The sequence below is a fragment of the Acomys russatus genome, chromosome 10, assembly GCF_903995435.1.
Source record: "Acomys russatus chromosome 10, mAcoRus1.1, whole genome shotgun sequence".
NCBI lineage: Eukaryota > Metazoa > Chordata > Mammalia > Rodentia > Muridae > Acomys > Acomys russatus.
The window spans coordinates 59,196,545-59,210,247 of record NC_067146.1 but is presented as its reverse complement, the minus strand read 5'-3'; the positions used below and the strand labels follow the sequence as shown (position 1 = coordinate 59,210,247).

Below are 13,703 nucleotides of genomic sequence, written 5' to 3'. Positions count from 1 at the left end.
GTGAGTGTGTACATGTGTGCATGCACATGTGTTGAGTATGCATATGTGTGCATGTACCTCTGTGTGCGTGTGCGTGTGCGTGTGCGTGTGCGTGTGCGTGTGCGTGTGTGTGTGTGTGTGTGTGTGTGTGTGTGTGTGTGTGTGTGTAGGACAAGAAGCTGGAATCAGATTTCTTCCTCAGATACTTGTAATCTATTTTTGACAGAATCTCTACTAAAATAGTCAACAGTGGGCTTTAGGGATCTTTCTGCCTCCACCTCCCCAGGAACAGAACTGCAGGCTCTTTCCAGATCTTTCTTTTCTTCTCTTTTTTATATGGGCGTTGGAGATGGACCTCAGGTCCTCATGTTTTCATGGCAAGTGCTTTCCTGGGTGAGTCACCTTCCAGCCTCAAGAGTCTCTAAGTCTTCGTATTTCTTCTAATACCAAATAAGTTTTTGATCAAGATACAATACAATAATATAAACATCAATTCTTACCAAAATTTGTTATTGACATGGAGATTAAAAGCTTACTTGTGATTGCATGCTTTTTGCTTGTGCTGTAAATTAAGCCCTGGATCTCACTGTGCACATGTTAAACAGGCACTCCACCACTGAGCTACATCTCAAGCCCTCAACTGTAATCTTATTTTTGCCTTCTTTGAGGGTGAAAGTACTTAAGCAACTCTGGCAGGATGACTCACTGTTTTCTGGAACAAAAAGGGATCCCAAGTTCATAAATGTCAAATCCATATGAACATGGCAAAGAGAACAATGAATATAGACTACCTCAGTCTATGTGGACAAGTGTGGCAGTCCTTTCAATCTCAGATAAAATGTCCCCTATCCATCTGGGCATGGTGGCACACACCTTTAATCCCGGCACTTGGGAGGCAGAGGCAGGAGATCCCTGTGAGTTCAAGGCCAGCCTGGTCTACAAAGTGAGTCCAGGAGACCTAAGATAGCACAGAGGAAGCCTGCTTTGAAAAATATATATATGTATTTTTTAAAAAGCCCCCATGAAGCTATTAAGAGCAAACCCCAGTGTCAGAGGTGGAAAGTTATGGAACATGCCTAATCAAGTCATCACCAGCTATCACTATAGGTGGGTAATTATTTACATTTATCAAGAATGGTCTAAATTTTCTATATTGCATATAAGAAAACAGCTTCTTTGTAATTCTGCTGTTCAGAATATTCAACAAGGAGTGCAACTTCAGAAATGCTTAATCTAAAAAAAGTTAAGAAAGAAAGAAAGAAAGAAAGAAAGAAAGAAAGAAAGAAAGAAAGAAAGAAAGGTCCTTCCTTTCTTTGGTTGTCCAGCTACTAAAACTGTGTGATTTAAAAATTAGCATGGTCTTTGCACAAAGAAGAAATGCTAATTCATGATGTATTCTATATTTTGAACAAAAAGTATTTCATTAAGAATTTTTAAATGTATTAAACAAAATAAATGAGCTATGATTTTTATTCACATGAAAACAACACCTTATGCCTTTCTGTCTATCCTCCCTTCATCTTTCATCATCTCAACTTCTGAAGTTAAAATTCAAGGTGAAAAATCTGAAGGAAGCAAAGTCAACAATGATTTTCTAGTGAACTAGATGCAGAGCGCCCTCTAGGGACAGCATAGTATTAATGCAGTGTTTCCGCCTCAATGAGTCAGGTGGAGATAAAAGACCTGACTGTGCAGGCAGCCACAGGAGTGTGCATCTGTCTGCTCCGGTCTGGCTTCTCTGTGTCCGTGGTTCTCCTAGATATAGACACAAAAAGTTTGACCCGTGCATGCGACATCAGAAGAGTGACTTAGATGATCTCAAAATGTAGGAAATAAACCAGGATCCAGCCAAGAATGCAGGAGGGCTTAACAGGGTCCACTTCCGGGTCATCTGAACATTGTGTCAGTAATGAAATGCAACCTTAGAGTTATTCACATTGTTAACAACACACTAGCTTGGATAAAACTTTGGAAATGTTTCTTCTTGCCCAAGGGCAATATTACTTTACAAATTCATCTGAGGATTCAGCCAGGAAAGGTGCTTGCCAATAGGCCTGCCGGGCATCCCGTGACCCACGTGGTGAAAAGAAAGAACTGACCCCATACAAAATAAATGTAAAAATTAAAAAACAAAAACCTTTAAAGACTTTCTGAGCAAATGCATTTTCTTTGCCTCTTTTGCAAGCCACAGGTCTTAATATTTTCATGAGTATGATAAGTAAAACATTGAGATTTAATAACTTAAAACACCAAACACAATTTCTTTATTGACTAATTAGTTTCTTTGCACAAAGACAGGAACATATGCCATAATCAACCATACTTTTTGTGACACTATTCCTGGGGACACATGAATGAAAATCTACTCACCCCAAGTAAAGAATGCACCTATTAGGATTTCATACAGAAGCATAGGTAAAGCTTCACATACAAAAGTAAAAATGATTCTGACAAGTGCACTGCCAAATATCCCAGGATGGGTGATAGTTCATGGGATCTGGGACCCAGAAGCACATAACACAATTTTCAGTCAATTCTGGACATAAGAGAGTATCACTTCTAGACAATTTAGTTGTTCTAAGGCCCTTTCTAGGCAGTCCCACTGGTCTGAGAGACTCTTCACACTCCTTACTGTTATATTTAACCTCAGATAGTGAGGAGCCCAGTGAATCTGGTCAGCCTTAGGGACTTCCTGAAGCCTATGTTGTTTACTTCCTGAATTTTGATGCACTTCCCTCCAAGACAGTATTTTATTCCAGAGGAAACTTTTATACAACCTATAAGAGTAAAACCTAACTGGTACAATTTTGAGCCTCGATCAGTATCTTTAGGGCTACGCTTCTCTGTCTGGGTTACCAACCCCTGGTCTTTGAACATCTGGAAGCATTTTCATTAAAAAAGAAACTATCTATTTTTTCTTGTCTCATGCTCGAATCTTTGTTCTCCAGAATCTTTCCTTTGAAACAAAGACTTGAGACACAAGATCAAAGCTCAAATTGTGACTCTAGCAGTGAGTAGGCAGAACATGTGGACACAGAAGGAGGGAAAGAACTAATCCTGAATCCTTGTCCTGACTTTGTTGTCTGTCCTTTGCCCTGCTGAGACTGGCTTCCCTGTCACATAGGAGACAAACTAAGAGGCCATGTGGTTACTCCCAGAAGTGTGGTTTTCTACTTTGGCGTGTTGAATGCAATTATTTCCGTCAGAACTTTGCCGACATGCCAGTGTTGATTGAACAGCTATACCACAAAACAAAGTCTTCTCATTTGAGTGTGTGCTTGTCACACACCACCAATGCCAGCTAGAAAAATGCAGGTGCCCAGTAGTGTTAATATACAATATGCAAAGAGTTGTAATCATGATTCAGGCACAGGCTAGAAGAACATCTTCCCAGGGTTTTATTCAACTCACGAATAGACAAGGGTTCCTGAAAGATAAGTCGGTTCAGTCACAGAGCACTTGAAGACTCGGGTGTCTATATAGGCAATTAATGAGGAACTGCTAGAATAAAAAGGGTTGAATAGATACAAAGCTTTCCTTTTAAGGCAAAAAATCATAATATTTGAGGGCGGTTTTTTGTTTGTTTGTTTGTTTGTTTTTGTTTTTTCCTGCCAGAAATGACTCTACAGGTCAGCAATGGTTTGGCTCTGATCAACTAATGCGATTTAAATAATTAAATTACCCTGGATGAGCTTTGTAAACAATAGCATTAAAGACAGTCATTTGGGGGTGGGTTGATGTTTTGAATGTTTTAAAGATGTTTCTTCTGGAAACCCTTGAACTCATTCTGAAAGCACAAAAACTGCAAATATTCCTGACAATTATTCATCCTTCTCTCTGTCCTCTCTGGTGGTCCACAGTGCTCCCTGGAGGATAGTCCCTTGTGTAGAAAAAGCTGATGGTCCACTGTGCTCCCTGGAGGATAGTGCCCTGTGTAGAAAAAGCTGACAACTGTATAGAAGCCAGGGGAAGCTAGTTTTCAAAAGTTCCTTGTCAAATTGGCTTCACACACTTTCCCAAGTGATTCCTATTGTAGTTATGTGATGAAATTTTGCTATAAGGTGGCCATAAGTGTTGGGGGCGGGGAGTAAATTTGTATGCACATATATGTGGAAGAAAGAGGACAAAGTAAGGGTCATTCTTCAGGCATCATGTATCTTTTCCTGAAACATGGTTTCTCACTAGTTTGGGGCTCAGCAAGTAGACTAAGATGTCTGGCAAAGAACCCTGGTCCCACATATTTTTGTCTCCCTAGCACCGATATTGTGTTTGGTGTGATGAATTTTTTGCAGTTCTGGGGTCAAACTAAGATCCCAGCGTTTATAAGGCTAGTACTGTAAAGACTCCCCAGCCTCTGTTTTTATTTTTTTTTTATTTGTTGTTGTTGTTGTCATTTTGTTTTGTTTTGTATCTTGGTTCATTGTGTTATAATAAAAACATAACTATGTGCTTGCAATTAATTAAAAAGTAATGATCTAAAAAAACAAACAAAAGTCAGCCAAGTTTAACAGTTTCTGCTCCCAGCTGTCAGAATTGTGACCCTGTAAAAAAGAAGCAAGCCTCTATTTCTCTTGGTTTTAGGGAACATTGAAATTCATAAAGCACAAGGAATTATATTAACTAAAACCAAAGTGTGCAATATTTTCATCTACTTAGTTCTTACATTTATTAGGCAATATTCTAAAAAAATGTGTTAATATTTTTATAACACCTAAATAGGTCATCTTCTATCCAACAATGCTACTAAACATTTTATTATCTCTTTTACTACATTGAATTCTGTGCTTTTAAAATTATTTTCCCTTTTCTTTTTAGCAATATACTAAATTTCTGAGTTCTACTTTCCAAATGCACTTGTGGCAATAGTCGGTAACTATGTGGCATCTTTAGAATAAAGCAACAATACTAAAGCTCCATTTGGCAGCACCTAGCAAACCTTGACCTGTGCTGTCTTATGACTGAACCCAACAGCAGCAAAGCACTAGAGTGTTTTCCTACTTTATAAACCAGGCCAATGGAGTACACAGAGGGACTTACACTAGGGCCCACTATGCTTGGCCTCTGAGGAATATTCATATATTTAACTTCTGCTGAATGCTTCCACAGAGGCTTCATGTGAAACTTCTCAGTCATACTCCTAGAGGCATAGACCTTGGCAGCAACCGTCGCAATGAGAACAGCAGATTAGCTCAAGTCCTAACCTAGACGCAATACCTGGAGCCACGCCCTTTCCACTTCCCTTGAGCTGCCAGCTGAACAGTGGTTGTACATGCCCTCCCCACCTGAGAGAATAACCAAGCACTGCTCTGCGCATGCCTGCAGAGGAAGATGTGCCCTCTGTCCCCATCTGAAAGACTAAAAGCCCAACGGACTGGCAAGGAAAGTGGGAAGACAATTGCTGCCAGAGCCATGATTTCTGTGCTACCAGTCCTCACAAAGTGCATCGTTACTGCCTGTGTTAGGCTGCCCCACCCTGGCCCAATGCAATCAGTCAAGCTGGCCTTGGATAAAGGCTTCTGAGACACTGAACCAAAACATATCTTTCCCTTTATAATTATTCCTTCTAGGTATTTGTTAGTGACAAAAAGCCAACGTAGTTATTGTAGGAGTCTTAGGAGTCCTCTTAAAGGAGTATGGGAACCTTGAAGGCAGGTTCAAATTCTGCACAGTATTTATTAAATCTTTTTGGCCATGGAAGATGGTCTGTAGCCCAATAGATTCTCTTTGCAGCAGGACAGTGTGGGGTGTATTTGACAGTGTGAAGTACAGACACTTTACAGCCTGCTAGGGGAACATTAAAAAAAAATAAAAAATACAAAAATCAAGTTACATTATTTATGGATCTTTTTCTTACTACAAATAATAGAAAACAAACAAAACTAGCTTCGATGCTTTAAAGAGAACAGATGGTTAATTCTAGACATGGAGCAGTAAGATTAGTTGGTTACTTTGAGTCTAATAAGCATGATCAAAGTCAAGTGTCGTTGTAAGCCTAAATGCTCTGGCTTCCTCCTGGTAGCTACTCATAAAGAAGGGACCAGACTAGGCAGACAGTGCCAGCAGCCACTCTCATTTAGATATACTGTTAGGCTTTCCAACACTATGTTTGTTTTATCTGGAGACAATTTAGAACTCTTTAATCCCCCTTTCTCTCTCTCTCTCTCTCTCTCTCTCTCTCTCTCTCTCTCTCTCTCTCTCTCTCTCTCTCTCTCTCTCTCTCTCTCTCATGCCAACAGCCAGCACAGCATAATAAGTAAGAATACTGATCTTGTGGACTGGAGCAATGTCTCAGGCATGAAAGGCTAGGTTCATAACCAAACTGATGAGAATTCTGCCTGGGCTTGTACTGGAAGGGCATGCTACACTCACAGTGCCATGTGGCAGCATGGCAAGGGAGAGATAGATGCCCTCCCCTGCTCCAGCTCCTTACCACCTGCAGCAGGTGGAAGAGCTGGCCCTAGGGTCATGAGAGCAAGAGAGCCAGCCCTGGCCTGCACCTGCTGTAGTACTTGGGCGAGAAGATGGGCATCTCTTTCCCTCTCCCATGTCACTGCAGGGCAGACAAATGTCGGGGCCAGCTCTCCCACTCTCGTGCCCTTGGGGCAGGCTCAACTTCACTCCCACCACCAGGGTCAGCTCTACTGTGCTACCCAGGTGAGGTAAATGTGGGGCATGCTCCCCGGAGTGCTGCTGCTGGTGAAGAGCAGGATGAGCTCTCCTGCACTGATGACCCCAGGTCTCCTGCCTGCCGCAGGTGGTGATGGGAGAGGCAGAGGAGGGCATCTCTCCTCAACCATGCTGCTGCACAGGAGATGAGTTGTAGGGCCAGCTGTACCATGCACATATCCTCAGGGCAGCTCAATCGCAACTCCCCAATGTGCAAAGCCCTACTCTCCCACAATGCCCAGGTGAGAGGTGGGGACAGTTTTGCTTTCAGACATCAACGTGTCCCCTGGCGGCAGCCCAGACCTCGGATGCCTGTCTGGCCTTTGGTGGTAACAGACCCCGGCTTCTGCAGGGCCACAAACCGAGACATGGCCCAGGTGGTAGCACAGGCCAGAACCCCTCCATGATCCCAGGTGGCTGTTCCTCACTGCCCTTGAGTCTTCAGTTCTGTCTTTCCTCATTAGGGCCACATCCTTCTGTTTCTCTTTCTCTTCCATTTCTTCACCACTTACTTGCTCCTTTTAGTGGTGCCGAGGACCTATGAGTATCTGGGGTCATCTCAGGAGTGGTCTCAGGAGTGCTTTGCAGGGTTTGCGCATTGTGGTGCCAAACAGGGGTCATTTGCAGCATTGTCTGCCCCTCCAGGCCTGTAGGCTCTGGATGAATGGTCATCTTAGGCTAGTTCCTTGTCCAGTCCTGTCTGGGGCTCTCTTCTTGCTCAGCTCTCCTGAGTGGCCCCATACAAAGGTCTTCTATCTTGGGCTCATTCCCACCTGTGGCCCCTGGTCCTTCTGGTTTCTGGCTGCCTCTTCTTCCTGGGAGCCCCTCCAGGCCTGTGCAACACCGGGCTGCCGGTGGTCTTGGGTTAGCTCTTGTCAGGGAATGTTAGGCTACTTATCATGCAGGTGTCCATTCACAGGGCAGAACACAGACATGGCCTCTCTCCTCTCTGCCCGCAATGGACGCACAAGCCACACAGCAGCCATACCTGTAAGGCCTCTAGGGGCAGACTTGACTAACTTCTAATCACTTTTGTCACATGTGACTTTCCTGTGTCCTTGTTGCCAGGTGTGAAAGCGTGGAGCTCGATGACAAAATCCGGGATCTGATAGCAGGCACCCCAGAGGCCACATCCAGCAGCAGAAATGTCCATTCTCCAGAGGTAAGGAGCTACGAGAGCAAGGGAGAGTCCTACTACTAGAAAGACCAGTTGGTATGGCAAACACATCTGATGAAGGGGACCCAATTGGCTAAAATCAACATAACGTATGCCAATGTTTGTTTGCAGTTGATTTTATTTCCTTTTGCATTGCTTTTAAAGGGGGGGGTGCTTTCCTGATAAGGAATTGTCTGGGCTTTTAAGTTTCTTGTCTTTGAATATGTTTGTCTATGGTACTTCTTTGTGAGTAGAGACATTTAAGGTTAAGCGCAAACTGAGGAAGTAGTGGATGCTTTCCAGGAAGGCATCAGACAACACTGGGAACCGTGTGGGTTCTGGACAGTACTTATATAAAACTCACGTATAACATCCATTTCTAAGATCCAATGTGAGGTTTTTTTTTTTTTTTTTTTCACTCAAGGCTGATGTTAAAAACTGAATACCTTAGATTTTGGTCAAAAGCAGAAGAGACTATGAAAACCAGAAACAAATAATTACTTTAGAGCAAATGGGGATTGGATGACCCTAAAAACACTTATTACCACAGAAAATTTGCAACTATAAATTCACATGCTTCTTTCTTAAAGAAAAGTCTCAGAATTATACAAACTTTAGCCATCACCAAACACAGACACAGGCATGGCCCTAAGACTCCTAGAACATGCTTGAAAGGAAGCACCTTTTTCACATTATAGCTGAGCCTGCTGATTTCATCATCAAAACTCACATAGTAAAACTAGTAGCTTCTAGCCAGCCTGAAGTAGTGCAGACCTTTAATCCCAAGCAAAGGCAGGTGGATTTCTAAGTTTGACACCAGTCTGGCCTACAGAGGGAGTTGGAAGACAGCCAGAGCTACAGAGAGAAAACCTGTCTTGAAAATCCAAACATAAACAAAAACTAGTAGCTTCTAAATTGATGAATTTAAATCATACTTTTACCTTGCTTTTTTTACCCATTACCTCATTTGCAAATGACACTAACCAGAATTCAACTTTCTTCAAATGTCTCATACATTGCTATTTATAATACGAATCCTCCTCTTTCTTATACCTTGTTCCTGTGATGCGTTTCTTCTCCTTTTCCTTCACAATGTTCCCTTTAGTCACCTCCTTGTGCCATTAATATTTTTCAGGGGTATGTCTATAATCCTTAGCCCATGAAATTGTAAGGCACATATGCCATTAGACATATGCACTTGGAAATTTGTGGGTGTGTGCCACTGTGTCCAGGGACCTATTGTCACTGCTCAAGTTGGCAGCTTGAACCTGGGACTGTGGAGCCTAAAAATGAAGAAGACAAAAATCACATACAATAGCCATCTTTATTCAGGGCATCAGGCAATTTGTGTTCTGAGGATTGGCAAAGTCACATGATGAAAGTTCATTTGAGTTCAAACTGTACACAGTCACACACACAAGGTCACATCCAGTCGTTCTCAACCTGTGGGTCATGACCCTTTGGCTATTAAATGATTTCACAAAGGTCATTTAAAATCATCAGAAAACACATGAACATTCATTACAGTAGCAAAATTACAGCCATAAAGTCACCACAACATAAGGAACCATATTAAAGAGTCACGGTGTTAGGAAAGTTGAGGACCACCGATTAGGCCGTAGACAGTCACAAGGACAACGCTAACTCCTGCTTAGACACATCATTGTGAATAATAATGGTTACTGTAAAGTAAACCCACTCCTATTTATTACACCTGGGAGGGACACAAAAGCACATTCCAAGAACAAGCCATGTTATGAAGAAACAGAGATTACAAGACTTTTGTCTTGTTTCTTTGGAGTTATTTCACGAACTCTCAAAAATTCCTCTCAGGTAGCTTCATTCATGGCCCACGAAGTCGTGAACAGGGCTTAGACCACCTGGGGCTGGAGTTACAGGCAGCTATGAGCTACACAGTGTGAGTGCTGAGAATTGAACTTAGGTCCTCTGGAGGAACAGCAAGTCCTCTTAACTGCTGAGCCATCTCTCTTGCCTCAAACTTGAAGTTTTAGGATATGTGTAATTCTTTTTTGTTGAATATAACTTTTGACACAATTTATTCTGATGTCTCCATCCAGATCCTTCAGTTCCCTCCAGATCCTTCCCACATCTCAGTCTAATTCCATGCCTTCTTTCTCTCTTTCTTTAGAAAACAGGCAAATAAAAAACAATCTAGAAAACATACCAAACAGAGAAGAAAAAACAAAGAAAAAGTACAAGAAACACAAACACAGAGACAAAACCCTTAAAACCACAAAAACAAACACCATAATATATAAGCAAAATACAAGTGAGGTAAAAAAAAAAAAATGACCAAATAAAGCATTATGAGACAAAAACATCTCCAAGAGAGACATTGAGTTTGTTTTGCCTTGGCTGTCTACTGACACACAAGGAGCCTGCCCTTGAGTGTGGTTTGTAAAGCCAGTGAGACTGTTGGAGAAAAATAATTTTTCCTTTATGAGCAGTCAATTGCAGATAGCTTCTGGGCTATAGATGGTGGTTTGTGTCTAGTTTCTATCTCAGCACTGGGACCCCATCTGTCTTGAACCTGTGCAGGCTCTGTGCATGCTGCCATAGTCTCCGTGGATTCATACGTGTATCAGTCCTGTTATGCTTAGAAGACCTTATTTCCTTACTATCTTTTACAACCTACCAGTACCATGAACACTAGTCACTCAATGTAAAGGCTCTAGTTAGGCACCACCTTGAATTCTCTTTATTCAACAAGAGATGCAGGTGTTGTTTTTTTATCAATAGTGTCTTACCGTCAGTTTTTGGAGAGAAACCAATAGCCATGGCAATAACTTGAATTGTTTGGAATTCCCCATGGGCCAACAACTTAATTATATGTAACCCATTTTTGGTTCTGGGGATTTTATTTGGTGGTGAAAACAATTAAGTTGGGGACTTGTTCTCCTGTTATTTCATGATCCCATTTATATTTCGCCTACATATGTATATATTTTGAGAAGTTTCTACTCTACTAGATTTCCGTAGGATGCCTCAAATGTCCCTTACTGTTAGCTGTCCTTCCCTTTCTCCCCTCCAACCTCCCGCTATTTAATCTTCCTGTTCCAGTCCTCTCCTTATATCTCCCTAACTATATCTTTGATTTCCTCTTCCTTGGGAGAGTCTCCCTTGCCCCCCAGTCCTTTACTCTATACCTAACCTCTGTGGTTATAATAATTGTATCATGCCTATCAAAGACTTAAAAGTTAACATATAAGAGAACACACACACACACACACACACACTTTCTTTTTGAGTCTAAATTACCTCTCTTAAGTTTTTTTTTTTTTAGGTTTATCGATTTTCTCTTTAATTTCATGATTTTTTTCCTTTTAACAGATGAATAATGAATATTCCATGGTGGAAATCTACTGCATTTTCATTATGCATTCATCTTGCTAAAATATGAGCCCTTGAAGTTTGAAAGTTATTTCCATTAGGCTGCAGCAGAGTGCAAAGTATTTCCATGATGCAGAAATTCCTCTGCATACTCTGAAGGAAGGGTCTAGTATTTGTTTATAGCTAGTTTGGCATCTGTAATGACAATCAGGGCCATTGTTACCTTTGTTTTACAAATAGAGAAATTAAGCGACAGAATATTTTAAAATCATTGCCGGAGCCCACAAAATTATAAAATGTTGAGGGTGAGGAGTCACTCATGTTATTTTTCCCCACAATAGATTGTTGTATTCTGCATATTCCTCTATCTCATTTTCTTCAATTTTCAAAAAGTCACCCCATAAGCCTTGAGCAGGCTGTAAGATTTTGTATGTTGTGACTTTCTGTCCAGGAGCCTCGTCCATTTGCCCACTGGCTGAACTATCTGTTACTCTTCAGGTCTTTCCCAGTATCTATAGCCATGTCCATGTTCCCCCATGGTGTGAGTCCCTGCCTGATTTTGTATAAACATTTGCCTTCCTTAAACTTTATTCATAAGCTTTATAATCTCAGTTCTAGGCTCATACTTGCTTGTCCTTGTTTTCTATGCTAACCATGGGTTTCCTTTGAAATTTTCATTTTTTACATTTAATTTTTAAAAAATTTGTGTATATGTGTGCATAATTTGGTGAACACATGCAATGGCAAGTCTGTGGAGATCAGAGGACAACGTGAAAGAATTGTTCTCTCTTTCTATCATGCTAGTCCCAGAAATCAAATTCAGGTCATCAGGCTTGTTGACTCATGTCCTTACTCAGTGAGCCATCTCACTGGTTGGTCGTAGGGTTCCAGAAAGTAAGTTGTTTTAGAATCATAAGAAACACAGCACAGACGTCAGCAATAAGCAGACTGCTCAATTACATGGGCCATGGTAGGGTGAGGTCTAGAATAAACTACCCCTAGACTCCCCTTACAAATCATTCTCCAAATCCATAGGAGACAATAATGTACAGTGTACTCATGGGAATCCATTTTTTTTTTTTTTTTTTTTTTATCATTGTGACAACTGTCTGAGACAATTGACAAGACAAAAGGTTTGTTTGGCTCACTTTTTTTTAGCTTACTTTTTTTTTTTTCATGAGCTGTTGTAAGACAGAACATGGCAGAAGGGTACAGAAGAGCAACACTGCTTACCTTACGGTGGCCAGGAAGAGGAAAGCTAGAGAGGAGAGGTAGCCAGGGACAAGGGTATCTTTCCAGGGTACATACCTACTAACCTGTTTCTCCCACCTAGTCTCCAGACCCCCTTTCCCCGCACTTCCTAAGAATGTTGTCAAATGGTAAATACATGACAATGAGTTAAATCAGAGTTCCCAGGACCCAATCATTTCCCAAAAGCCTACCAGCTTTTAGCACATGAGGCTGTGGGAGAACACTTCATACTCAAATCATCCCACTCACAGACGCAATCTCCCTCTTCTCACATGACAGTTGCCACATAATCTTTTTTTTTTTTCCTTCTGTCTCCCATAGTCTGCTAATGGTTTTCATATATGAACCTCTTACCTAGGTGCCTGATGTCAGGAGCACTGTCAGGGAACCTTCATTGTACCACCAAGCCTTCAGCAGGTAGAGTGTGTCCCCTGAAGTCCTAGAGGCAACTGCACACTCTAGCGTCCACCTGTGAAGATGAGGGGTGCTTTCCTCAACATTGGTTATGCCAGCTCCTCATTCTATCTGGTACTTCCCATGCTCTACGTGGGAAGTGCATCATCACCATCCTGCCAGCTTCCTCTTGTTTGGGTTCTGGATGTTGTCTAGTTAGTAACTATTCTGAGCCAGCAAGTTTCAAAGTATTTCTCTTCATTAGCTTATTTAATCCTAACCCCTGTCTAGGCACGGAGCAGGTTTAATAACGTGAAATAATGTCTGCATGGTCTTATAGCTTGTAAGATTTAGAATCGGTACCTAAACTCAAATCTGTTCAATTAAAACAATTATTCTACAGGTTTGCTTTTAATCTTCCCTCCCTCGTGTCAGTCATCAGGGAACTGGCCTCGGGCTGGTGTCCAGGGTGACCCCAGCCTCTCTGGAACAGCTTCTGCTCTTGGCCACAGCATCATACTTGGTTCAGTCAGTATGCCCCTCCTTCTCTCCTCCTCTCTCCCTCTCTCTCTCTCTCTCTCTCTCTCTCTCTCTCTCTCTCCAGAATGGCCTTGTGAGTCTTCATTCTTTACCCACTAGACTGTCCTCTGAATGTGTCTTCAAATATTTGATTCCTCGAGTAAATAGCTTAGTCTCCAGTGGAAGTGGCTGAACTGTGACTTATGCAGGAACACTCCACAGGAGGCAGTCCTCTACTCAGACCAAAACAAACACTTCCACACTTTCACTCAGATAATGACAAAATGAAAAGTATAAGAAAATTTCTATTTGAGTAAACAGAAGTGGGCCAGTAACCAAGGGACTGTGGAAGGTAGCTCTGGTTTTCCTTTGAGTGGAATCTCATAAT

General features: G+C 41.7%; 1 protein-coding gene and 1 non-coding gene across 2 annotated transcripts in view; one reads left to right on the top strand and one right to left on the bottom strand.

Moving 5' to 3' along the window:
• The window catches only part of Tnip3 (TNFAIP3 interacting protein 3), a 91,871-nt gene that overhangs the window by 21,421 nt on the left and 56,747 nt on the right, over nt 1-13,703 (top strand). Inside the window, exon 3 of the mRNA XM_051151493.1 lies at nt 7,714-7,807. Coding sequence (XP_051007450.1) covers nt 7,714-7,807 — 94 coding nt within the window. The remainder of the gene's footprint in view (nt 1-7,713; nt 7,808-13,703) is intronic.
• Nucleotides 7,527-7,655, bottom strand: LOC127194924 (small nucleolar RNA SNORA17). Its single transcript, XR_007831314.1, has one exon. It is a non-coding gene; the product is annotated as a small nucleolar RNA SNORA17 (small nucleolar RNA).